A 27,648-nucleotide genomic window follows, 5' to 3' on the forward strand; every position below is an offset into this window, starting at 1 on the left:
GGAAGAATACTTTTTACAACAAATGGTGTTAGGACAATTGGACATCCACATGCATATGAATGACATTCAACTCTTTTTTCAAAGCATACACAAACATTTAAGTGTGTTATGGGCTAAGGAATTGATTAGCACTCAGGAAATGGGCTTGCTGCTAAAGGCACCTCTTCTAATCAGACTCATTGGCATCCTATTGTTCTGTTTAAGGGCTTGGGGAAAAGAATATACAAGGAGTACTACAGAGGCTTCAGGGAGAGGCTTGAGAGAGACTTCCACCATCACTGGTCGGAGCTTCATCCCCAGACCTTCTCCGTGTCCACGTCACTGGCTCAGCTAGCCGGAACAAAAGTATATTACAGATCCCAACATGAAATCAGACTCTAAAAACATTCTTACAAGATTAGGCAAAAATATGATTGACTTATTTATATTGCAAAACACCATGCTGTATTGGGCCAGGTGTGATAGCCTAACAGCTAACGTCCTCACCTTGCATGCATTGGTATCCCATATGGCACTGGTTGGTGTCCTGGCAGCCCTACTGCCCATACAGCAACCTACTTATGGCCTGGGAAAGCAGTAGAGGACAGCCCAAGCCCTTGGTACTTCACACCCGTGTCAACCTGTAAGAGGTTCCTGGCTCCTTTGGATCAGCTCAGCTCCAGCCATTGTGGCTACTTGGGGAGTGAATCATTGGACAGAAGATCTTCTCTATCTCTCCTACTCTCTGTATATCTGACTTTGCAATAAAAATAAATCTAAAAAAGAAGAAGAAGAAGAAACCAGAAGAGAGGGTTGCTTTAGGGATTACAAAAATATTTCCAGGAGGGGCCTAGCGCAATAGCCTAGTAGCTAAATCCTAGCTTTCCATGCCCTGGGACCCCATATGGGTGCCAGTTCCTGTCCTGTCTGCTCCACTTACCATCCAGTTCCCTGCTTGTGGCCAGAGAAGGCAGCAGAGGACAGCCCAAAGCCTTGGGTCCCTGCACCCACAGGGGAGACCCCCAAGAGTCTCCTGGCTCCTGGCTTTGGATCAGCTCAGCTCCAGCCATTACAGCCACTTGGGGAGTGAGCCAGTAGAGAATTTTTTGTTTCTCCTTCTTTGTAAATCTGCCTTTCCAATAAAAATAAATACATCTTTAAAAGAAAAGAATATTTCCAGGAAGACTCAGTCATCTGTGAAGGCTGCTTTTCAAAGTAAAATAAGGTGAGTAATAAAAACTGCTTGTTTAGTAACATGGGGATATGATTAAGGACATTAGTGAAGAACCAATCTGGCAGCACACTAGAGCAAAGGCCTGAATTCAGCAAATGAGCTGAATTCTGCCTAGCAAGCAAGGAACCTGAAAAAAACTAGTTTGTAGCTGTGAAAGGCAGAGAAATTAAATCCATAACTACAGAACATGGCAGAGTAAAGCTGGTTTTTTTTTAAAGATTTATTTATTTTTATTACAAAGTCAGATATTTATTTGGAGAGAGGAGGAGAGACAGAGAGGAAGATCTTCCGTCCTATGATTCACTCCCCAAGTGACCACAAAGGCCAGTGCTGTGCCAATCTGGAGTCAGGAGCCAGGAACTTCTTCCAGGTCTCCCATGAGGGTGCAGGGTCCCAAGGCTTTGGGCCATCCTTGACTGCTTTCCCAGGCCACAAGCAGGGAGCTGGATGGGAAGTGGAGCTGCTGGGATTGGAACTGGCACCCTTTATGGGATCCCAGCGCACTCAAGATGAGGACTTTAGCCGCTAGGCCACAGCGTCGGGCCATAAAGTTGGGTTTTGATGTCTCAATTTTTAAAAATGTCAGGGGCCAGTCAGGTAATGTAGCAGGTTAATCCTCCCTCCTGTGGCACTGGCATCCTGTATGGCCAGGTTGTGTCCTAACAGCTCCACTTCCATTCCAGCTCCCTGCTGATAGCCTGGGAAAGCAGTGGAGGATGGTCCAAATCCTTGGGACTCTGCAACAAAGTGAGAGACCTGAAGGAGGCCCCTGGCTCCTGGCTTTGGATCAGCTCTGGCCACTGGAGCCAACTGGGAATTGAGCCAGCAGATGGAAGACCTTCTTTATCTTTCCTTCCCTCTTGTAAAATCTTTCAAATAAAAATATTTTTAAAATTAAAAACCAAAGATTTTAGAGTGATTTGAACATACTAAAAATAAAAGGGAAATAAATAAATGTAAAAGGGAAGAAGCTGAGGATTTCTAACAAAAAAAGGGGGGGGGAGTGATAGCATGGGCCTGAAGACTCGAGATTCAAGGGCTGTCTTCAGTCAGAGGACAGAGAATTCTTTAACCTGACAGGAAGGAGTAGAGGGAATGAAAGGCACTGCAGGGCTGTTTGTCCATCAGGTGAAGTGTGTAGATCTACCTGTGGCAAAAGAAAATGAAGCTTTGCTTTCATTTATTTCAGAAGCAGAAAACAAATTTGTGAAAAATGGGGAAAAAAAGCAGAAAAATATGAGGTCTGAAAACAGGGAAGGTTTAAAGTTTAAAGAGTTATTTAGTAACACTGTTGGGAAAAAAATATCTCTAGTTTTATTCAAAATCAGAATAAAATAACAATCAAACGGATTATTAATACAGAATTAATAATTCACCTATGATGCTAACTCTTAGTCTCCTGCATAAAGAACAAGGGGAAGATCTCCTATCTCCCACTTACACTTTAAAACTGCACTGAGAGTAAACAGGTAACCAACTCTCTGGTAGAGGCACACAAACTTCATTTCCACATACCTAGACATACAACTTTCTGAATATGACGTTCCATAATGACTTCTTCCATTTCTTCCATCCTTGAGCACATTATTGCTAGAGTTGTAACTTAACTATCCATCATCAAAGGAGGAGTATAAGGGCCAGGGTTGTGCCACAGCAAGTTGGGCCACTGCCTACGCCACTGGCATCTAGTACCAGAGCGCTGGTTTGCTTCTAGTCTGCTTTCAGTCCAGCTCTCCACTGAGCCTAGTCTGTCTTTCAGATAAATAAAATAAATCTTAAAATAACCAAATGAAATTAAAAAGAAAAACAAGTTGAAATATTCTTTAGCAGAAAAACAAAGTGAAGCTTACTTTTCCTCCCTATGTGGACTGGCTCTATAATTGACTTCTGGATAGAGAATTCCACAGGAATAAAGACAAGTAACTTCTCTACCTAGGTAAGATTTCAAGCACCCTCACAGATCATGTTTCTTTCTTCCCACAATGTGGTCCTGGGACAGGAGGAAACCTCTGCTAGACTTCTGACTGACACTACCTTCTGAAAGAACAGCCAGTCAATTCCCAGACACGCAAGTGAAGTAACCTAAGTCATGCCAGTGAGTCATCAGATCTCTACAGTCACATGAAAGATCCTAAATGACATCAGAAGAAATGCCTACGTGAGCTTGCTCAAATTACCAGTCCACAGAATTGTGAGCAAATACAACAACTGTTTTTAAACTCCAAAGTCTGAAATAATCACCTGTTTTTTAAATTTATATTTTGTAAACATAGGAAAACATTGATGACAAAGAATTTTTTCATATTTTTGATGTAATATTATGAAAAAAGAGTATACTTTAAATATTTATTTTGCACCTAACCTTAAAACTTCTTTAAAACAAAATTACAGGGCCCAGGGCAGTAGCTAATGGCTAAAGTCCTTGCCTTGCATGTGCCGGGTTCCCATGTGGATGCCGGTTCATACCACGGCTGCTCCGCTTCCCGTCCAGCTCCCTGCTTATAGCCTGGGAGGCAGTCAAGGATGGCCCAAAGCCATGTGGAAGACCCAGAGGAGGCTCCTGGCTTTGGATAGGCTCTGCTCTGACCATTGTGGCCATTTGGGGATGGAGGATCTTCCTCTCTGTCTCTCCTTCTCTCTGTAAAGCTGACATTCCAATAAAAAATAAATCTTTAAAAACAGAAAAATTACTAGTCATAGTCTTGAAGTTGATACTACCATTTTTTTTTAATTGCCTCCTACAGATCAGCACTACTGAGACAAAGATCCTGTCTCAGTTACCAAAAAATAAAAACCTGTGACCTCACGGAGCTGACACATTGAGGAGGTGTCAACAGCTGAATCCGAAAGACATGCTGTATTCCAATATATAAGTATTATAAGGACAGCCATAATTCCAAGAAAGGACATGTAAAGATAAATATGGGTATTTTACTGATAATCATTCTTACCCTCATGCCAAGCACCAGGAACCCAATCTCCTCCATTAGCGGATACTTGCTGACCTGCTGCTGAATCTTCTCAGACGATGCAAAAGGATCATAGCTTTTTCGTCCAATCTTTACATCCATTATACAAGGCTTATTAAATTTGTGGGTCACATCTTCCAGTTTCAGATATAAATCTGTGATTAAAGAAAAGCCGTAATTAGTAAAACACATATTAACACAAAAGTAACTGCTAGGACAACAAAACGAAATGTTAGAATAAAAAGTTAAAAACACTCTGGATTTAAAAACTGGTATGACTCCAACTGAAATCAAGACTAACCAACAGGGCCTGGCACGAGGGCTTAGAGGCTAAATCCTTGCCTTGCATCTGCTGGGATCCCATATGGGTGCCAATTCAGGTCCTGACTGCTCCACTTCCCATTCAGCTCCCTTTTTGTGGTCTGCGAAAGCAGCAGAGGATGGCCCAAAGCCTTGGGACCCTGCACCCATGGGATAGTTCCAGAAGAAGTCCCTGGCTCCTAACTTTGGATGGGCTGAGCTCCAGCCATTGTGGCCACTTGGAGAGTGAACCAGCAGATGAAACATCTTTCTCTCTATCTCTCATTCACTCTGTAAATCTGCCTTTCCAATAAAAATAAATAAATCTTTAACAAAAAAAATTCTTGGGCTGGGTATTTGGTACAGCTCTGGCATAAAGGATTAAGCTGCCACCTGAGGCACTGATGTCCCAGGAGACGTGGCTGATCTTCTTCCAATCCCTGGTCATGTGCCTGGGAAAGCAGCAGAAGATGGCCTGTGTACTTGGGAACCTGTTACCATTGTGAGAAAAGAAGATGAAATTCCCAATCTCTGTCTCTCTTTCTCTAACTCTGCCTTTGAAATAAATTAATTAATTTTAAATTTAAAAAAATCTACTTAGGCTGCTCACATCCTATGTACCAATGTTTGGGTTGCAGTCCCAGATCTGCTTCTGATTCCAACTTCCTGTTATGTGCGCTCCAGTGGGAAGTAGATGATGGCTCAAATAATTGGTCCCTGTCATCTGCACAGAAAATCTGTTTTGGGTTTCAGGCTCCTGACTTCACATTTGGGGAGTGAATCAGCAGATAGAAGATCTCTCTGCTTTTCAAATAAAAATGAAGTTCCTACTTTTTAAAAAAAGATTTATTTATTTATTTATTTTTATTTGAAAGGCAGAGTTTCAGGGCAAGACATGGAGAGGTCTTCCATCCATTGTTTCACTCCTCAAATGGTCACAATGACCAGAGCTGATCTGATCCGCTGCTTTCCCAGAAAACAAGCAGGAAGCTGGACTGGATGTAAAGAAACCAAGAAGCCAAGACAGAAACCAGCACTCTTATGGCATGCCAGCACCGCCACCAGAGATTCAACCTACTACACCAAAGCTCCGGGTGCCCCAAAAATATACTGAGTTTCTCTAAGCAAGTATCAATACATCTACACCTTAGCATAAAGTTATTATTCTTTACTTGTCAATGGGTAGAGATTTTTAAAATGAAAAAGCTATTCCTTTTTAAGATAGAGATGCCAAAAGCTAAGGTGTGAATATAAAAATCCCAAGCCTGAATACAAAATTCCTATTTCTACACTTGATCTTAGCCAAAAGGCCGAGAAGCGATAAAATTCCTATTTCTTTCTTCTTCTCTTAGAAAATAGAAATACAAATGTAGACTCTGCCTATGGTTACATACAATGTTTGCTGAATGAATAATGATTTGCCTCCCAATCCTACTGCACAGAACTTTGAACTTGGCCTTCCTTATATAAGATAAATTAAGCCATTCCTTCAGTAAATAGTATTTTCACAGGTCTAATTGCTGTTTATTTTGATTGGCCAAAAATGCTTTTCTTAACCTCATTTTCAGGTTCTCAGTATGTTATATACAACTGCATTTACCAACTTACTACTAAATTACTTATTCTTAACCTTCAGAAGTAAAGTTTTTAAGTTAAGAACTATTGAATTAGGTCATTATTTGCCCTTAGTTCTCTGGTCTATCAAGGTTGTTTTGTTTGTTTTTTGTATGTTTGCTTGTCCATTTTGTTTTTTATGATTCTTTTACTTATTTGAAAACATCACACACAGAGAGTGCTCTCCTATCCACGGTTTCACTCTCTAAATGGTCATAATGGCAAGGGCTGAAGACTAGCAGCCAGGAACTTCATATGGGTCTCTTACAGGATGAGCGGGGGCACAAGCACTTGGGCTCTCTTCCACTGCTTTACCAGACACATCACTAGGGAGCTTGATTGGAAGTAGAGCATCCAGGACTCACTCAAGAACCCACATGGTATGCTGGTATTACAGGCAGCAGCTTAACCCATTGTGCTACAGTGCCTGTCCCTGAGGCCTTGACTTTTATGTCACTTTTGGTATTTGTCCTTCAGGTTTAAAGTTTAATTGTAGACTGCATGAGCGAGGGATGGGTGCAGACTGGGAAGCACCAGGTGTCAGCACCCTCCAGTGAGAGTTAGGACGGGAGGCAGGCCAGGTCAGGCCAGGATACAGCATCTAAAGGCAAAGGCCAAGATAGGGGAGGAACTATGCCAGGATGGGTCAAAGAAACCATGCGCACAATCTATGGCTGGGGATAGGCCTCGTTGGGAGCAAAGGGGATGCCCTGGCTGGGTCGTGGTTCCCACTGATGACTGCGAAGACCAGACTGGGGGCTGCTCTCTAGTCTGAGCATGGCTGCAGTGTCTATAAGCACAAGTGTGGACTGCTGCAGTGTGGTGCATGTTACTACCATGCACCAGACTGGGCTAGATTCCAGCACACACTGGTGCTCATGAGAACCAGGGTGGGTATAGAATGGGCTAGGCTAGGTCTCTGCCCATGCAGAGTCAGTGTGAACTGTGGCTGGGTGTGGACCAGGCTTGGCTAGCCTGTAACACCCAACAGTAAAAACCGGAATGGGTGAGGGCCCATCAGGAAAGGCCACTGTTCGTGCTAGGACAGGAGGAGACTAAGTAGGGCTGGCCTATGGACCCACCAGTGTGTGTGAGATCTGGCACTGGAAGAGGTTCTGATGAGGAGTTTGGGCAACTCCTCTGCAGGGACATAGTCCCTGAAGCTGAGCACAAGAACCATGATAGGGAGCAGCCCAGAGCAGGCCACGGAATGGTACCCAGCAGCACCATATATTTGGCTCAGGTTGGGGGCGAACCAGGCAGGGCAATTTCATATCACCCGCTGTTGACACTGAGCACCAGAATGGAGTGTGGGGGAGGCACAGGCACAGCAACTAAAATGTTGCTTGTGGTCCTGCCTCTGAGTTCAAGTAGCAGCTCAATTCCTGATTATGTCTTCCTGCTAAGTACACCCTGAAAAGCAACACTGACAGCCCAAGCAGTTGGGTCCCTGCTAACCAAGCAGGAGACCTAAACTGCATTTCCAGTTCTTAGCTTCAACCTGGCCCTACCCTTCTTCTTCTCTACCTTTCAAATAAATGAAATGCGTAAATAAATTTAGAAGTTTATGGAAAGCATATATAGAATTTCTATAGTTCTTCAATTTTGAGGAGATAAAGAACAAAAAAATAACTGCCAACTGTTCCAACACACAAATTTTATTCTCTTTTAAGGGAAGCAGTAAGATTTCACAGTGGTTTTTATCCAGGGCATTATTAACATCTATAATATATCTAGTTGCTCCATGCCTTTGATCAAAGTATAAGATTATATAACATTAATATGGATGAAGGAAACTTTCCTATTTTGTAAATGTACTTCATTAGTCTAACTATCTTGATATAATAGTGTTTTATAAATTACTACAAATTTTAAAAACTTGCTTCACAAAATTTTCTACTGGCATTCAAAGATAGGCAAGAAAGTTCCCAGTATTATAGAAAAAAATGCAATTATCTGAATTATGGAAAAAAATTTTCAAACATAAATAATAGTAAAGATGAAAAGCACAGTTATCTTAAAGACCATAAGGTCTTAGGCAGCTAGTTCAGGTCATGACCTTGGAAGCCATCCCTCTGCTCCCAACTATGTAATTCTTTCTGCTCACCTATTGAGTCAAATGACACTCACCTATCATCATCTGGAACTTGAGGAGGGGGTGGTATTGTGTTGTTGTACAACCACACCACTCCCAAGCCCTCATAAAGACCCATGATGGGGAAGGGCTCTCTTGGTCCCAAGCCCTCATTAAGGCCCATGATAGAGAGGGGCTTTCTTGACCATGTGCTTCCTTTGATCTTGAGTTCCAACTCTAGACCTCCTGAGAACCCTCTTGCTCTCTGGCTTTGGCCCCTGAACATGGCCCCCGTATGTCTGTATTCCTCACCCTCTCTTCACTGCTTTGGGGAGTCAACAAAGATGCAAATGCTAATATGTTTTGTATTTCTAATTTCCATGCTTTCAAGAGTTCCAGGAGAGGTGAGGCCTGGCAGTAATGGAATGTGGACAGAGAAGCCAGGAAAAGGCAAATGTTCACAGCTTTGTGAATGTGTCCAGGTTGTTCGCTGCATGTCTCTTAAGATAATCTATACTGTTAGAGAAGCCAGCACATAGGCTTAATGGACGGATTTCACAGTAATGACCATTTGTTCCTCACAGGGTTTTGATTCAGACTCGGTTACCGTGGTGACTTTTCATGTGCTTATTTCTGGTGGGTACTGCTATAATCAAGCTTGGTTAATTAAGACCCCTTGGGCCCGGCACAGTGGCCTAGCGGCTAAAGTCCTCGCCTTGAAAGCCCCGGGATCCCATATGGGGTGCCGGTTCTAATCCCAGCAGCTCCACTTCCCATCCAGCTCCCTGCTTGTGGCCTGGGAAAGCAGTCGAGGACGGCCCAAAGCCTTGGGACACTGCACCCGCGTGGGAGACCTGGAAGAGGTTCCAGGTTCCTGGCTTCGGATCGGCGCGCACCGGCCCGTTGCGGCTCACTTGGGGAGTGAATCATCGGACGGAAGATCTTCCTCTCTGTCTCTCCTCCTCTCTCTGTATATCTGACTTTGTAATAAAAATAAATCTTTAAAAAAAAAAAGACCACTTACTACTGCCTAGACTTGTCTGGCCGATCTCTCTTACACCCCGCAACAAAAGACAAGAGGAAGGGTATTTAGGGAATTGAAGGAGGAATGATTTAGATGCATAAATGAATATTAATAACTTAATAAATTATGAAAATATGGTTCCATCTTTTGTTAGGTTTCTGTCTACACTATCTTGAAAATATATTAAGTATTAGCTTCATCTTTATTTCTGAACTTTCCAGAAAAGAAACGGTAGACAAGGAACCAAGGCCCCAATATGACTCCAAATGGAAAATCACAGATATTTCTGCTTTTCTATGTTAATCATCAACCACTTCTGAGAACAAAAGAAGTTGAAAGTAAAAAAGAAGTCCCCAAAGTTGGTGAAAGAGAAGGAAGAGAACAAACAAGTGGGCCAGTTTGTTTCATGAAATTTGACTCTGTTTCATGAAACTTGATAGATTCAGAAGCCTATCAATTAATCACAAAATGCATTTCAAAACATTCAGTTTGCTCAAACCAGGTTGATAACTACCAATACTTAAAGACGTTTGATGTTACATGCACTATGTATCTACACACATGTACAAATGAGATTTATCATATTTGATTAGCTTGAAATCAGTAGACAACTGCCCCAAATTATAATATATGGGAAACCTTCTCCCACATTACTGGTATTATTCTTAAAATAAATAATGGTGCTGAGTCTACGACTGTGAACACGCTAAAACCCATACAATTTTATGCCTTACATAGGTCTTATGTTGCGTAAATTATCTCAATAAATTTGTCATAAAAAATTGAGAGAAGAAAGCTTTCCTTACTGGCTAACAATTCTCATGATTTAAGTTATGCTATAATACTTTGTTCAGTAAGTTTTTAGTATTTGACAACTCTCAACATACTATCATGAAGTCTTAAAAAATTATCAGTTTTAAAACCTGTATCCTAAACCTGTAAAGTGCCTAAAGAAAAATCAGAAAGTAAACGATGTCATTAATTTAATGAAGAAGAGAGGGGAAGGACGAAGGGAAGGGAGTAGTACATGTTGAGCATTCCTACTGAGAAAATCTAAAAGGCAAAATGCTTTAAAATGTGAAACCTTCTGAGGACCGACACAACAGCAGTTAGAAACTCCCACACTTGAACTCATGCGTCAGGCTGCTTGCAGCCAAAATGCGAAAAACACAAAAACATGTACCTTCAAGTTATGTGTGCAGGGAACATGAAAGTACTATAAAAATTTACCTTTTGGCCAGGTGCTATTGCTCAATTAGTTAATTCTCTCCCATCAAGTGCTGGGACCCTTTATGGGCGCCAGTTTGTATCCCAGCTGCTCCATTTCCCATCAAGCTTCCTGCTTATAGCCTGGGAAAGCACCAGAGGATGACCAAAGCCTTGCAAACCCACGTGTGGGGACGTTGGAATCACTTCTCACATGGAGGGGTGAGCCGAAGAAACTCCAGTCTCCTGGCCTGGGATTAGCTCAGCTCTGGCCATTGCAGCCATTTGGAGAGTGAAACAGTGAATGGAAGATCTTTTTGTCTCCCCTCTCTCTGTAAAACAGGCTTTTCCAATTAAAAAATAAACAAAATTTAGAATACCTTTAAGCTAAAACTAAAAATACTAAAAAAGCTACCTATAAGTTATAAGAAACAAATTAAACATAAATGAATTTTATGTTTAGATGTGAGTCTTAACCCAAAAATATCCCAAAATTCATGTGTAAATATTCGAAAATCTACAATTTGAAACTTTTCTATCCAAAGCACTTCAAATAAGCATTTTCAACCTGTAGTGAAAGAACCTCAACTCGCTTTCTTTTTTTCCCAAGTGACTAAAGTACAGAAGAATCCTAAACACCCAAGGGAACAGAGAAGTTGCTATCACCTAGGTGAGGATATTCCCAGGGAGATACCCAGATCCCCTTTTAAGGATTTCCTGTCCCTTGACAAAGGAAGTTGACCAGTGAAAGAAAGGCAAGAACCAAAAGGAACCAGCTCAAAATGGGAGTACCTTTTCATTCTCAACATTGGTTCAATATCTCCAGCACAGAAATCTACAGCTTTTATTTACAATGTTATCAGTTACTTCCAATACACAGCTGCATAATTAAAATTTGCATTTGAACCAGGAAATAGGTAATCCTTTTGCTATCCTAAAGGTCATTAAATGTAGAGTTACAGACAGAGAGGGAGAGAGGGGCAGAGAAAGAGAGAGCAAGTTTCATTCTCTTGGTTCACTCCCCAGATGGCCACACAGGAGCCTGGAATGCCATCAGCTCTGCCACAGGAGCCCAAAGATCTAGCACATCAGCAGGGAGCTGGACTGGAAGTGGAATATCCAGGGTTACAAATGCTGGCCACTATAGGTTATTCTTATGTCCATTCAAGTTTGAAATCCTTTCCAATCACTGTCATCAAGGGTTTGGCTATCCTGTTGCTCCTTTAATTGAGTTCTTTGTCTGTTCCGGCAAAGGATTTGAAGGTGCAAATATTGCTTCAAGCATTAACTAATATTAAAAAAGAAAAAGTCAGTGTCCTTGGGCCTGGCACAGTAGCCTAGAGGCTAAAGTCCTCACCTTGCATGCACCAGGATCCCATATGGGCACAGATTCATATCTTGGCTGCTCCACTTCATATACAGCTCCCTGCTTGTGGCCTGGGAAAGCAGTAGAGGACGGCCCAAAGCCTAAGGATCCTGTACCCGCATGGGAGACCTGGAAGAAGCTCCTGGATCCTGGCTTCAGATCAGCTGAGCTCTGGCCAGCAGGCAAATGATCTTCCTCTCTGAATATCTGACTTTCCAATGAAAATAAATAAATCTTTAAAAAAAAAAAAACTCAGTGTCCCTAATATAGATCCTTTTATCCTCCATGAAACTTATCACCAGCATTTCTCATGAGATTCCAATTTAAAGCCTGGAGGTGAAGGATGTAGAAATATGTTGAGAATTAGGGATAAAATCATAAAAAGTTTTACTATTTACTATTTAAAATGCAATGAAAAGCAAATATTTTTTGCTTAGACAATAGAAAGAAAAATACATACTATGTATTTTTTTATATTACAGAGTTAGTTTGGGTTTACACAAAGCCTTCAAAAACTCCACTTTCCGCAATTAAAACTAAAAATGAAGGTTTCATGAGAATATTACCGTTTGGTGCAGTGGGAGGTGACCAAATGCCATAATATTTCGGCAAATATTTTCGTAGCTCTAGAAGAACACTGTCATCACAATCAGCAGCATACACCTGAAATAAAAATGTACACTTGTTAATCTCTCATACATATAAGGCCCTTTATAACAGCCCTACACTTCTCATAATACAACTGAGTCACTACTCCCATGGCACAAAATCCAGCAGGAAGTAAACATGTAATAAGAGATTACTGTATTTTGAGTAAAAACTATGCTATATCTGTCAAAATCTCCTTTGACAACATATAATACCAGGGCTTCAGTATCTTTGAACTGTTTTACAGCTATGCAAGCTGTAAATCAATGAGAATAAAGAAGATAATTTCTGTTTATAGACAGAAATGCAAATAACTCTGACCAAAGGAGGTACAGATAATTTCCTTAAATTGTTATCATATTCTCCCCCTTATTCCAAATCAATATGGACTTTCTTCTCTTTTGTAACAGCTTTAATATCTGCCTATTTTCCTCATTAAATAAATCTTAAACATGTATTTACTTTATATTGCTAAGGGAATTGTGGTTTTACCTTCTTTTAAAATATCCTTTTGGTCCCTTGGACAGATCAGGGGACCATCTCTGTCCCTTGGCACTAATATGATCTGGCAGTAAGGAATGGTGCAGCATCTCCCTGATCCCCCAGCCCAGCATATTTCTACCCCTGCAGTTAGAGGAGAAAAGGAGGGGTCTTTTCCCTCTCCTAACCCCTAATCCCTCCACATCCCACCCGGAGACCCACATTGCTCTGCAATCCCCTCACTATGTAACAAACATTTAAACATAAATAGGTTTAAATTTAAAAATATTATCCTTTAACAACATTTAAACATAAGTACTTTAAAATTTAAAAATATCTTCCTTTAACACAGTAAGTCTGATTCTCTCCCTGCCTTTCAAATGAAAATAGAAACTTCCCACCTTCATAAACCATGTAATCATTATAAAAAAAATTATTAAAAATAAAGCAAGAAAATACAAACTTCAAAATAGATTAAAAGCAAATAGCTTGGCAGACATTTTATCCAATAAATTCCTTTTAAATATTCTCCAAATTATCTAAGACCATGAACATTACCTGATGTAAAATGATTATGAAAATTTATGTTAAATCATAGTCAAGTAGTTACATATAACATTAACTCTACAGAACTGAGTCTAGTGGACTCAACAAATATTCAGATCTTTATAAACTTATGTGAAGTTTATGACATAGTTAACACTGAAACAAAAGGTATATGACACGTATATACATGTTTAGCACATTCATTAGGTGCAGTAATATAAGTGCATGATATGTATTGCCTCCATACAATTACGAAAAATTATGAAATGTATTTAAAATTAGTTTAGCTCCATAACAGAAACACAACAGAGATAGTACATTTTCTCTTTAAATATTTGTAATTGGGGCCAGTATTGTGGTACTGTGTGCTAACTTCCCATTTGTAACACTAGCCTCCCATATATGTACCAATTTGAATCTCAGTCACTGTACTTCTGATCCAACTCCCTGCTGACGTGACGGGGAAAATAGTGCAAGAAGCTCAGTCTCCTGGGCCCTTGTCATCCACAGGAGACATGCACAGAATTCCAGCCCTAGCCATTATCCCATTTGACAGGGAACCAGTGAATCAATTTTTTTTTTTCCTCTGCACTGTGCCTTTGAATAAATAAGTCTTAAAATGTTTACTTCTCATATGAAAGTTTTTCTTTTTATTTGAAAAGCAGAATGATAGAAAGAGATCTTGAAATCACTGTGTTCATTGTCCCCGAGGCCTGCCTTGAACCAGGCTAAAGCCAGGAACGGAGAACTGAATTGAGATCTCATACATCAGTAGCAAGGACCCAGCAAGTGCTACTAACAGGAATTTGCATTAAAACAGGGTCAAGACTTAAACCAGGCATTTGTTTTAAGTGGGTGTCCCAAATGGTATCCTAACTGCTCTGTTACAAGAATGTTTAAGTAGCACGACTGGGATGGGCATTGTGATACATCGGTTTAAGTCAGTGCTTACAAAGCCAGCATCCCATAACATAGCACCAGTTCATGTCTCAGCTGTTCTGCTTCTGATCCAACTCATGGCTAATGTGCCTGGAAAAGCAGGGAAGGACAGGCCAAGTGCTTGGGTCCCTACCAAAATAAGGACTCAGATAGAGTTTCTGGCTCCTGCCTTTGACCTAGCCCAGCCTCAGCCACTGGGACCAGCTGGGAAATAAAACAGCGGATGAAAGATTTCTCTCTGCCCTGCAAATAAATAAATGAATCCTTTCTTTCTTTTTTTCTTTTTTTCAAGGAATAGGGCTTGTATTTATCTTGCCTGCTGTGTTGCAATAATCCAAACACCTTCCCATAAAGGGATAGCAAAAATAAGAGTGTAACAGATTTAAAAAAAAAAAAAGTGCAGCTAAGTTGGGGGAAGGGTGAAAATGTATTTTGGTCTTGAGCCAGGAACTCCATCTGAGTCCATGTTTGGCAGGTTCAAGTCCCCATCGTGAACTTTTGAAGGGGTCTGTCAGCTCAGGGACCAAGCAGACCAGAGGACAGAGTTACTACCCTGAAACACAGATAATAAAAAATACTTTAAAATGAATAGTGAAAAAACCTCAAATATCTTTTCCCTTTTCCAACCACGATAACATAACAATAGTGCTGGCAGGAAGGCTGACATAAAAAAAAAGAAAGAAAAAAACAAAACAAAAAACCCAAGGAAGCAGCAAATAAAAACAGAAAATAAAGGGGATTGATAGCCAGAACAGAGACAACAACAAAAAATACTATGAAGATCTTTGTCAGATGGGTAATTACATATAAAAACCTAATCAACTATAATTACTTCTATGTAAAAAATTTTGCAGATGTTTAAATCAACTGAATCATTGATTAAATATCTATAACTCCCTAGGAAAGAGGTAAAGAAAGAATAAATCGAAAACAGGTGGTGACTGAAGGGGACTGAGGAGGGAGAGAGAAGAGACAGAAAACAAAGGAAAGGTAGGGATAGACATTAGCTTGCTGCCCTTATTACAGGTAAGTTCTACCAAGTATTTAAGGAATCTGAACCATTCAATAAAATAGATAAGAAAGGAATCCAAGATGGCTGAACAGGGAAAACAAATGCTGATTTTCACCAGGGAAGGTAACAGAAAAAAATAGAAGTGCATTTCCAAGGATAATTGGAAAGAAATTCTACAGAAAGAAGAGAGATGTCATGAAGCAGTGGGACAGTACAAACACTCAGCAATGAGCGAAGACAACACCCACCACTCCCTTAGCTGTGGCTGGAAGACAGTCATCTTCTGGGAGCAAGGCAGAAGGGACTTCAGCCCACGTCACTGGCACTATTGGCTGAGGGAGAATCTTGCAGAACACACTGACTCAGTCCCGCCTGGCGTCCTGGGGGGAGGGGAGGGGTCAGGGTACCCACCCAACACTGTGAAGGGACAGTGCATTTCTTTCTCCCTATACCCAGCAAGGGCAACTAGTGATGATCAGGGAGAAACTGCTATCATAACAATCCCAGGAAGACTGAGTGGTCGGTCACAGATGTGTGCCTACATATCAGGATACCACAGTCCCCAATGGCGCTGACTCCAGCCTGAAAGGTTGGGAGAGCACTGGAAACCATTAAGGCCTTGAAGTACTCCATTCCCCCTCACTCTGTCACAAGCTCTAGGGCTTAAACTGCCAAGGTAGAGCACAAGCAGGCAGCTAACTTTGGGAACACACCTGTTTTATCCATGGACAGGGCAGGTATGCAGGACTATGACTGTGGGAATTCTGGGACTGCACGATGGGCCAAGGGTTGGATCTGGTTCTCTGGGCAATCATTCTAAAAGCTCCCTGAGTGCAGCCTCACACTGAGAACCACACAGATTGTTAGCGTGGTTCCTGTGCCTCTGTAGGTGGGGCTGGGACCACTGTGGGCTAATCCCAGGAATTAATCACCTTGGCAGAGCGAGTAAGGCTGTAATTATCTGGTGGAAGTGATCATACCCCCTACTGTGCTGATGGAAAAGGAGACTGAGACCTGCTATGTCAATCTTGGGTGTCACTCTGGCTTCTTTCTCTTTCGCTGAGCATTGAGCACAGCTTCCTGGTCTCACCCAGCACATGTCCCTGGATATCCACTGAAGAAGTCACAAAGGCACCTTTCAGGGATAAATGCCATAATGCATAAGAGAAGAAAACCAACAAATGTTCCCACAAATGCCTAAAAATAAATGCAGAGACACAAGAAACATAACAAGGAAAACAATGACACCCCACAGGGAACTTTAGAATGAGCACGATGAGCCCATTGATGAAATGCACAAAAAGAAATTCCAACAATAACCATAAGATCAGTCAAAAAACACAGAGAAACTAATACTAATACATGAGACAAAGAAATTCATATAGGACATGGGTGAAAAATTTTGCCAAGCTACAAAGATGTTGAAGATAAATCAATCTGAAATGTTTGAAATGAAGAACTCAGAGTCAGAAAATGAAATGGAAAGTCTTAGCAACAAATTGGTGATACAGATGAGTATCTGAGCTAAAAGACAAACTCTTGGAAATAGTCGAACAAAATACTAAAAAGAAAAAAATTAGAAAAACTGAAAACAGTATTCAGATTTCACGCGATATTATCAAACAACCAAATACATGTCTTGGGAGTTTCTGAAGGCATAGAAACAGAATGAATCAGAAGGTATATTCAGTAAAGTAATGACACAAAACATCCCTATTTTAGAAAAATGTAGCCATCCAATACAGGAAGTACATAGAACTCTTAACAGACATGATCAGAAAAGATCTTCACCACAACACATTACAGTCAATCTTTCAATAGTACAGCAAAAAGAAAACATTCTCAAATTTGCAGGAGAGAAACAGCAGATTACCTTCAGAGGATTCCCATTAAGACTAAGAGCTGATTTCTCCTACAGGTTAGGAGAGAATGGAGAGGTACAGTCCAAGTCCTAAAAGAAAAAAACTGTCAGCCCAGAATACTGTACCCAGAGAAGCTCACATTCACAAATGAAGGTGAAATAAGTATGCCCCACCCCAAACGGGAGGGGAGGGTAAGCATGGTGGCTCAACAGACTAATAATCCTCCGCCTTGCATCACCTGGCATCCCATATGGGTGCCAGTTCTAGTCCTGGCTGCTCTCTTCCTATCCAGCTCCCTGTTCACAGTCTGGGAAAACAGCAAAAGTTGGTTCAAGTCTTTGGGCTCCTCCACCCACATGAGAGACTCAGAAGAAGCTCCTAGCTTCAGATTGGCTTAGCTCTGGGCATTGCAGCCATCTGGGGAATGAACCAGCATAGGCAAGATTCTCTGTCTCTCCTTCTGCCTATAAATCTGCATTTTAAAAACAATTTTTTAAGAAAGTAAAGAAATTGAAAGAATTCTTTTAACTACTCATCCAAACTTACAAATGGTTCTTAAGGATGGGCTACAAAGAGAGACAGTCATCTTTATGAGAGAAATGTGAAGGCAGAAAATCTCTCAGTAAAACCACAAAGAAAATCCAAAACAGACAATAGGAATAAACATGGGGAAAGAAAAAGCAGGAACAAATAGTTTCTTATCAATAAGCTTAGATGTGAATGGCCTAAAATCGTCAACTAAAAGATACAAGACTGAATGAATCAAAAAGCAAGACCCAGCTATTTGCTGCCTACAAGAACCTAACAAAGATACAGACAGAGTTAGAGGATAGAAAAAGATATTCCATGCTTATGGAAAGCAAAACCAAACAGTTCTATCCTAACATCAGATAAAACAGGCTTAAGCACACAAACTGTTTAAAGACACAAAGAAGGGCATTATGTAATGATTAAGAGATCAATTCAACATGAGTACCCAATGCTAGGTCCCCTTGCTATTTTAACATCTGATAATGGATCTTTAGGGAAACATTGGCTACAATATAATAATAATGGGAAACATCAACACCCCACATCAATGGATAGACCAGTCAGACAGAAATTCAACAAACAACAGAGGTATAGTATCGATCAAATGGCTGTAACTGATACCTACAGAGCACACCATGGCACTACCAAAGAATACACATTCTTTTCTCAGGTGCATGAATTTTTCCTGGATAGCCCATAATGTAAGCCTCAACAAATTAAAAAAAAAAAAAAACTGAAACCATACCATCTATCTTCTTTGACTACATGAAATGAAACTGGAAATTAACTTTCAAAATTCTAGAAAATGGTCCCGGTGCAGTAGCCTAGTGACTAAATCCTCACCTTGCAGGAGCCTGCATCCCACAAGGGCGCCAGTTCAGGCCCCAGAAACTCCACTTCCCATCCAGCTCCCTGCTTGTGGCCTTGGAAAGCAGTCGAGGACAGCCCAAAGCCTTGGGACCCTGCACCCGCATAGGAGACCTGGAAGAAGCTCCTGCTCCGGGTTTTGGATCAGCTGAGCTCTGGCTGTTGCGGCCACTTGGGGAGTGAACCTGCAGATGGATGGCCTTTCTCTCTGTAAAACTTTCCAATAAAAATAAATAACTCTTTTTTAAAAATAATTATCTAAAACAAAAATAAGCTTTAGAGAAAATACAACACTGAGTCTGACAACAAAATATGGTCCTGAATGAACAGCCACAGAAGCAACCAAAATGTAAATCAAAAAACTCTTAGAAAGAAACTGAAATGACAACACAGTATATCAAAACTTACGGAACACAACAATAGCAGCATTAGGAGGGAAGTTTCAGCAAATAATGCCTACATCAAGAAATTGAAAAAGAATCAGAAATCTTTTGGCTTCAGATGAGCTCAGTTCCAGCTGTTGCAGCCATTTGGGGAATGAACCAGAGGACAGAGAATTTCTCTCCTTCTCTCTGTAAATCTGCCTTTCCAATAAACACAAAATCTCAAACCAATTTTTTTAAAAACACAGCAAAAATCAACAAATGAGATTCTAACAAACTAGAAACTTTCAACACTGCAAAGGAAATCCTCCACCAAGCAAACAGGCAATCAAAAGAATGGAGGGGGAAAAAAAAATGAATGGAGGAAAATGCTTGCTAACTATGCAAATTATAAAGTGTTAAGAAATGAGCAAAAGATATGAACAGAATGAAATACAAAAGACCAACACATGAAAAAACATTCAGGATCACTAGCCATCAGGGATATGCAAATAATACCACAATAAGATATCATCTCTCTCCAGCTGAAATGGCTGCCATCCAAAAACCAAATAGTAAAGAATGCTGGTGACAGTGTCAGGAAAAGGCAACCTAATTCACTGTCAGTGGAAATACAGACTAGTACAACCATTATGAAGACAGGGTGGGGATTCCTCAGAAATCTGAATACCATACCAGAGGATCAGGCCATCCAATGCCTAGGAATTTATTCAAATGAAATGAATTAGGCAAATAAAAGAATTATTAGTACCCTTATATTTATCATAACTCACTTCACAAGAGATACAATATGGAATCAACCCACATATCCATCAACTGATACTTGGATAGAGAAAATGTGGCATACATTCACTACAAAATACTATTCAGCCATCAAAAAAGAATGATATCCTGTCTTTTACAACAAAATGAATGCAGCTGGATATCATTTTGCTCAGTTAAACAATCGAGGGCCTGGCACAGTAGCCAAGTGGCTAAAGTCCTTGCCTTGCACGCGCTGGGATCCCATATGGGCGCCAGTTTGTGTCTCAGCTGCCCTGCTTCCCATTCAGCTCCCTGCTTGTGGCCTGTGAAGGCAGCAGAGGATGGCCCACAGCCTTGAGACCCTGCATCCACATGGGAGACCCGGAAGAAGCTTCTGGCTCCTGGCTTTGGATCACCTCAGTATAAACCGTCACAGCCACTTGGGGAATGAACCAACTGATTGAAGATCTTTCTCTCTGTCTCTCTTCCTCTCTGTGTATCTGACTTTGTAATAAAAATAAATAAATCTTAAAAAAAAAAAAAAGAAGAAAGCAAAGAAATCTTCACATCTTCACTGGGAGGAAATCAACCTACAGATGGAAGATCTCTGTACCAGTTATCAGTTTACTGCCTCTCAATCCCAAATTCATCCTTTATTACTGGCAGCAATTCAGGACTGGATTAAGAATTTCTTTAATAACTTCTTTACATTGAAGGCCACCTGACTTTTAACAAGACTGCTAAGAAAACTCAGGCAGAAGGAACATAACAACGTTGGGATAACTAGAATTCTACATGCAAACAATTAAACTGGATGCCTTCCTCACTCATTCTTAGAAGACAGTGAGTATAAGCCATAATAACACTACATTAGGCAAAAATTTCTTAAATAGGATACCAAAAGCAGGCAACAAAAAATAAGTTTGATTTCACGAACAATTTTAAAAGTTTGTGCTCCAAAGGATACAAGCAAGAAAGCAAAAAAGACAATCAGCAGAATGGTAGAAGTATCTGCGAGCCAAACCTCTGCCATGGCACTCATATCCAGCACATGTAAGCAACTCCTACAATTTAAGAGACAATTCTAACAATGAGCAAAATATCTGAATATGCACTACTTTGAAGAAGATATATAATTTAGCAAGAAAGTACATAAAAAGTTGCTTACATGCAAACAAAAACAAGCTACAATGAGATAACATTTTATATTTGAACAAAAGAAACAGTGTCAGTGGAGAAGTCTCATACACTCAACACTACTGTTTGCCACTCTGCAAACCGCCGGAAAGCTTCTAGAAAAATGAAATGTGTAATTGTTGGAGGATCCAATAATTGCATTCGTAAGATCACATCCGAATAAACTGAAAACAAGTACTCAAGCAAAATACTCTACATAAATATTCACAGCAATACTATTAACAAAAGCTGCAGGCCCCGGTCTCCCAAGGATTAACTCCACAGCTTAGCTTGTTTCTCAGAGGGTAACAGGATGAGCAATTTTGGCCTGATACATCTAGCCACTGGCTTAACCGCAAGTTCCTGCTTCCTATTTGTCAAGTTATCTGCCAAGGGATTGGATAAACACTGGGAGGAACTCAAGGGATTTAGGGTGGCCACTAGAGGACTGGATAAACATTGGGAGGAACTCAAGGGATTTAGGGTGGCCACTGCTGGGAGGAACTCGATGGATTTAGGGTGGCCTCTTAAGGACTGGATAAACACTGGGAGGAGCAAGGCAGAGTATAAAAGAAAGCCTGGAGTTTCAATAAAGATCAATCTATCATCGATCGGCATTCTGTGTACTGCGTGTTGTCTCGTGTTGGCTCTCTGCGTATTGTCTGTGTTGTAACCCTAGTCCCTCCGCTCGGCTCAGGGTACGTGGCGACGCGGGTGTTGCCAACAAAAAGCAAAAAGATGAAACAACTCAAACGTCCTTCAATGGCTCAACGGAGAAGCAAACTTGGCCATCAGAAGGAAAAACACATAATATATGCTATAATGTACAGGATGCTTAAACATTCCATTATGCAAAAGTCAAAGGTCACATATTGCAGGATTCATTTATATGAAACACTTTGAAAAGGAAAATTTAGAGAGCAGACTGGAGGTTACCGGGCTGGAGGCAGGCAGGAATTCTATAACATGACTTAACTTGCAAAGGTTTGATTTAGGGCTGATGAAACTCCTTTGAGTCAGTAATCATCGCAGAATACTATGAATAAACTACAATGCATCCCCAGTCACAAGTCAAATGACACGTGAAGTATACACTCTCTCCACATGGAGATGCAGCACAACACACTTCAGGATGTAGAGAAGACCCAGGAATTCTGTAGTAGAAACACCTAGCACAGTATATCTGAGAACTATAGATCAAATCCATACATCGTCATCATTTTAACAGTTCTGAATAAAAACTTGTATGATGTACACAGGAGGAGCTGGCACTGTGCTGCAGCATGCTAAGCTACAACCTATGATGCTGACATCCATTAGGGCACCTGATTCTCCACTTTTAATCCAGCTGCCTACTAGCGTGCCTGGGAAAGCAGCAGACGCCCGAGTGCTTGGGGCCCTGTATTCATGTGGGGGACTGGGAAGAAGCTCCTAGCTCACGGCTCTGGCCTGGCCCAACCCTGGCCATTGTGGAGATCTGGGGCATCAGCAAATCATTTATTCTCTCTTTTGTATTTTCCTCCCTCCTTTTCTCCTTCAAAAAACCAGAACAGGCCCCGGCGGCGTGGCCTAGCAGCTAAAGTCCTCATCTTGAACAAGCTGGGATCCCATATGGGCACCGGTTCTAATCCCGGCAGCTCCACTTCCCATCCAGCTCCCTGCTTGTGGCCTGGGAAAGCAGTCAAGGATGGCCCAAAGCCTTGGGACCCTGCACCCACGTGGGAGACCTGGAGGAGGTTCCTGGCTCCTGGCTTCGGATCTGCACAGCACTGGCCGTTGCAGTCAGTTGGGGAGTGAATCATCGGACAGAAGATATTTCTCTCTCTCTCTCTCCTCCTCTCTGCACATCTGACTTTGTAATAAAAATAATAAATAAACCTTTAAAAAACTAGAACAAATTACACAAAACAGAAAATACGTTCAGGTGATACAAGCAGATTCCAAGCACTATTTTCATGAATCTTTAGTTTCTGTTATACACAAGAACATGCAAATAGCATAAAATATATTTTATTTGAAAGGGATAGTTGTATACCACAAAGCCAGCCCAAAAATACTTTTTTTATGCCAGAAAACTTGGAATAACACCCTGACTGCAGAAATTCTTACAACTACTTACCATATTATAGAATTCCAGCTCTCTTGGGCCCCTGGGAGGAGGCTGTAACTGTTTCAAAACTGTGCCATCTGGATGCTGTAGTATACCTATGGAACAAAAATCAGAAAATGTGAATAATTCCTTCACAATAGTACACCTTGTTTCACAACATAAGTTTGTTCCTGAGGTGAGAGATAAACCAGTTTTTAAACATAATGTTTAATTTTTCCTAATAGATTTGGACTTTAAACCAACATGTTTCAGTATTTTTTATTGGCAAAGCACCAAAACACAAGAGTTAAATAAATGGGCCTGGTGTGGTAGCCTAGTGACTAAAGTCCTTGCTTTGCATGCACCAAGATCCCATATGGGCACTAGTTTGTATCCTGGCTGCTTCATTTCCCTTCCAGCTCCCTGTATGTGGCCTGGGAAAGCAGTCAAGGACGGCCCAAGGCTAGGGACCCTACACCTGTGTGGCAGACGCAAAGAAGGCTCCTGGCTTCAGACTGGCTTAGCCCTGGCCATTGCGGCCACTTGGGGGAGTAAGCCAGCAGACAGAAAATCTTTCTGTCTCTCCTTCTCTCTGTAGATCTTACTTTCCAATTAAAAAAAAAAAAATTTAAGAGTTAACCAGCCTAGTTTTATTATCTCCAACCTTTACTCCACATAGCTGTGCACGTACTCCACAGGTACACAGCCAACAGGAACAGTGAGGGCTGGGAACAGGCACCAGACTAGGGCAGGTGCAGCAGTTTGGGGACGGCCCAGCCCTTAGGAAGCTCTAAAGTTAGCATGTGTATTAACACAGGCCCTATCACTACATCATGAAAAATCATTCCCAAATTTAAATTTTAAAATACTAGAATTTCACAAACACAAAAAAGTGAGAAAATCAGAATCAACCATCTAAGGTCAGTAGAACAATATTTAAACACCTTAAAATAATAATTACTACAGTCTCAGAAAAATATGCAAGACAGACACACACACTGATTATTGCATTATTCATAACAACTTAAGAGAAGAGAGTAATCTAAACGTCTGTGGACTGAAAGAAAAGTATATATATGTGTGTATATATATAGATAGATAGATAGATAGATAGATAGATAAATAGATAGATTTTTTTTTCACACAACCCAATATTTTCCAGCCTTCAAAAAGAAAGGCATTTGACCACAGCGCAATTGCCTAGTGGCAAAAGTACGAGTGCTTTGTTGTCCCAGCTGCTCCATTTCCCTTCCAGCTTCCTGTTTGTGGCCTGGAAAAGCAGTTGAGGACAGCCCAAAGTCTTGGGATCCTGTACCTGCATGGAAGACCTGGAGGAGACTCCTGGCTCCTGGCTTTGGATCAGCTCAGCTCCGGCCATTGCAGTCACTTGGGAAGTGAACCAGCAGATGGAAGATCTTTCTATCTCTCCTTCTCTCTGTAAATCTGACTTTCCAATAAATGAATAAATTTTTAAATAAGAAAATGAGAAAGTTCTAAAGTTTGTTGTACAAGTAATCAAGAATATAGAATTTAGTCAAAAAGGCGGCACAGGAACAGAGTAAGAGACTCTGAAACAGTTCACTTGTCAGAGCTTGTTTTTCAGAGAATGTTCCGGGAAAGCTTTATCTTGCAACATTGTTCTGGGGGGAGGGAAAGAGAAAGGGGGAGGAGAGATGACCAGTCAACCAAAACAAGCTCCAGGAATCCTGAGTCTGAGGATTTTAAACATACAATGTATGAAAGAAGGCAGTTGGAGCAGGAAGAGCACTTCCACTCCCTCTCTTCCCCACCCTGGACATCCCCCAACCTTGCTATAATCTGCTTCTCAGGAAGGCGGCTTCAGTAAGAAACCAGTTCCCACTGCCTTCTTTACTTGTTACAAGTAAACAAGGCTTTCTTCTGGGTAATTCCTACTACCCAATCAGACAGTTCTGTGTGCACTAACAAAGTACAGCCACACTGTTAACACTACTGTACACTTAAGCACGGTAAATTCTTACGTGTTTACCACAAGAAAAATTAACAGATTCTACAGGATTAAAACTACAGAATGTGTTAATGTTCCTATGTGCTCAAGGAATATCCTAGGCAATTTTTATTTACTTTTTTGTAATTGTACAGAAATTTCTAAGGATATACTGCTTTTATTATTAAAAGTATTATTTAAACATAAGTATTCACATACACCAAGAACTGCATATTGTATTTAATCTCAATTATGAAAATACTGCAATGAAAAGGACTGAAGGAAAAAAATTTAAAATGAGACTAAAGTATCTGACATAATAATTCAAATACACTGTAAGAAATGAAAATTATAAATACACAGAGCCAAAAAGAGAACCCAAACAGGATGTAAAAATCGCAGGCACTTTAAATATTTAAAGACACTGGGGTGGCCAGATTCCCATATCCTAGGTAGAATGCTGATTTGAATTCCTGCTGCTCTGCTTCCAATCTAACTTCCTGCTCACGCATCCTGAGAAGCAGATGATAGCTCAAGCACCTGACCTCCTGTCACCCATGGAGGAGCCTGGATGGAGTTCTGAGCTCCTGCTTTCTGCCTAATCCAACTCTGACTCTTGCAGCCATCTGGGCAAGAGCTGGCAAACATAACCTATCCATTCTTTCTCTTTTTCTTTCTCTTTCACATTAGACCTTTTAAGTAGATAAAAATAAACAATAAGCTACAATTATAGAAGAAATAAAGATATGACTAAAAATAATAAAGATTAATGTGGGTTAAAAATAAAATGGGCAACTTTCTACCTGGCTCTGCCTCATCCTCCTCCACCTTGCCCCCTTCCCCTGCCTGGCACCCCATCGCCACCATGATAGGAGATGTTCGCCTTCCCATTCCTTACTCCCACTTCCTACCCTGTTGAAATAAAGGACCTCCTAATATCGCAAAAAATAATAATAAAAAATTTTAAAAATTAAATAGAGAAAAAGTACCTTGTAAGCATTCCTCAGAGAAAGTTGATATATTATAAACCAGAACATAACACCAGGCACATTAGAGAACAAGAAAAGGAATTATATCATACATAAAGAGACGTTTTGTAACAATAAGGTCAGTTCACTAAGACACAAAATTCTGAATCCAGGGGTAGATAGTAACAGAGGTTCAAAAGAAATAAAGCTAAAAAGGACAGAACCAAAAAGGATACAGATATCTACAAAGGAAAAATCCACAATTACTTTCCCAGTAACTGATAACAACAAGATACACACTTGCTACAGCTTAAAAAAGAAATTGAGCCAACAGGACCAAACAACTTCACCAAAATGAAAGAGAATGGTACATCCAATTGCATGTATATTCTTGTCATCTATAAATGGAAGACGTACCATGGTTGACTATATACTAGATCATTAAAAAAAACAAATAAGAAGCCTAACACCTGAAAACATTAGGGTTATATATTCTGCCATAATGGAACTACTTAGGGGGGAAGGAATACCAAATAAGCAGAAAGTAAACATCACGCTTTTCATTATCCATGAATCAAAATTCACAAGGAAAATCAGAAAAAAATTTTAACTAAATTATAAAGAAAACACATCAAGATGAGTGGAATGCTGCTGAAGTTAGTACTTAGATTGAAATGGACAGTTCTTAGAAAAGAACTGCTTTCTGGTGCAGCTGTTAAGACAAATACTTAAGCCACCTGCATACCTTACCAGAGTGTCTTGCCTCAGGTAGCAGCTCAGCTTCTAATTCCAGCTTCCTACCAATGGGAAGAAGCAGGTGACAGTTCAAGCAGCTGCATCCCTATCTGTGCATTTCAGGTAATTTCAGGTAATTTCATAAAAAGGAAAAGGAGGTTTCCCTAACAACCCTAGGGAAACAGACAAATGGCAATGTAAAATTAATAAAAAATGGACAATGAAGAAAAATCAATGAAAGTAATATGTGCTTTAAAACTTGTAAACCTGTACCTAGATGTAAAAAAACAATTATTAATAAATAAAAGATTATAAATCCTACAAACACTAAAATAACAACAGAATTATAACATCCACACTTGTAATTTCAATAAATTCTTTTAGACATAAATCATTAAAGCTAACATAAGAAATAAATCTTGAGTTGTTTGTCTACTAAAGGCACTGCCTTCGTAATTTAAGAGTGCCCCAGCTCGGCACACAGTAGCTAGTGGCTAAAGCCCTCGCCTTGCACACATTGGGATACCAAATGGGCACCGGTTATTGTCCTGGCAGCTCCTCTTCCCATCCAACTCCCTGCTTGTGGCCTGAGAAAGCAGCCAAGGATGGCCCAGGGCCTTGGGACTCTGTGCCCGCGTGGGAGACAAGGAAGAAACTCCTGGCTGCTGGCTTCAGCTCCAGCCGTTGTGGCCACTTGGGGAGTGTATCACTGGATGGAAGGTCTTCCTCTCTGTCTCTCCTCCTCTATATATATCTGACTTTCTAATTAAAAAAAAATAAATCTTAAAAAAAAACAAAAAGAGGAATGTCCCAAGACAAGTGCAGGCTCAACTTGCTTTACTAGTGAATGTTATCAAGCATCTACAGAAAAAAACTATTACTCTTACCACATTTGTCAGAAAATAGGAAAGTTATCACTCCTATTTTATAAATCCA

General features: G+C 40.6%; 1 protein-coding gene across 1 annotated transcript in view; it reads right to left on the reverse strand.

The window, feature by feature from the left end:
- The window catches only part of IPMK (inositol polyphosphate multikinase), a 53,930-nt gene that overhangs the window by 14,781 nt on the left and 11,501 nt on the right, over positions 1 to 27,648 (reverse strand). The window contains exons 2-4 of the mRNA XM_004583391.3: positions 23,074 to 23,159; positions 12,333 to 12,429; positions 4,165 to 4,337 (exon numbers count right to left, since the gene is read on the reverse strand). Of these exons, the coding sequence (XP_004583448.2) occupies positions 4,165 to 4,337; positions 12,333 to 12,429; positions 23,074 to 23,159 (356 nt within the window). The remainder of the gene's footprint in view (positions 1 to 4,164; positions 4,338 to 12,332; positions 12,430 to 23,073; positions 23,160 to 27,648) is intronic.

The sequence above is a fragment of the Ochotona princeps genome, chromosome 13 (genome assembly GCF_030435755.1).
Source record: "Ochotona princeps isolate mOchPri1 chromosome 13, mOchPri1.hap1, whole genome shotgun sequence".
Classification (NCBI taxonomy): domain Eukaryota; kingdom Metazoa; phylum Chordata; class Mammalia; order Lagomorpha; family Ochotonidae; genus Ochotona; species Ochotona princeps.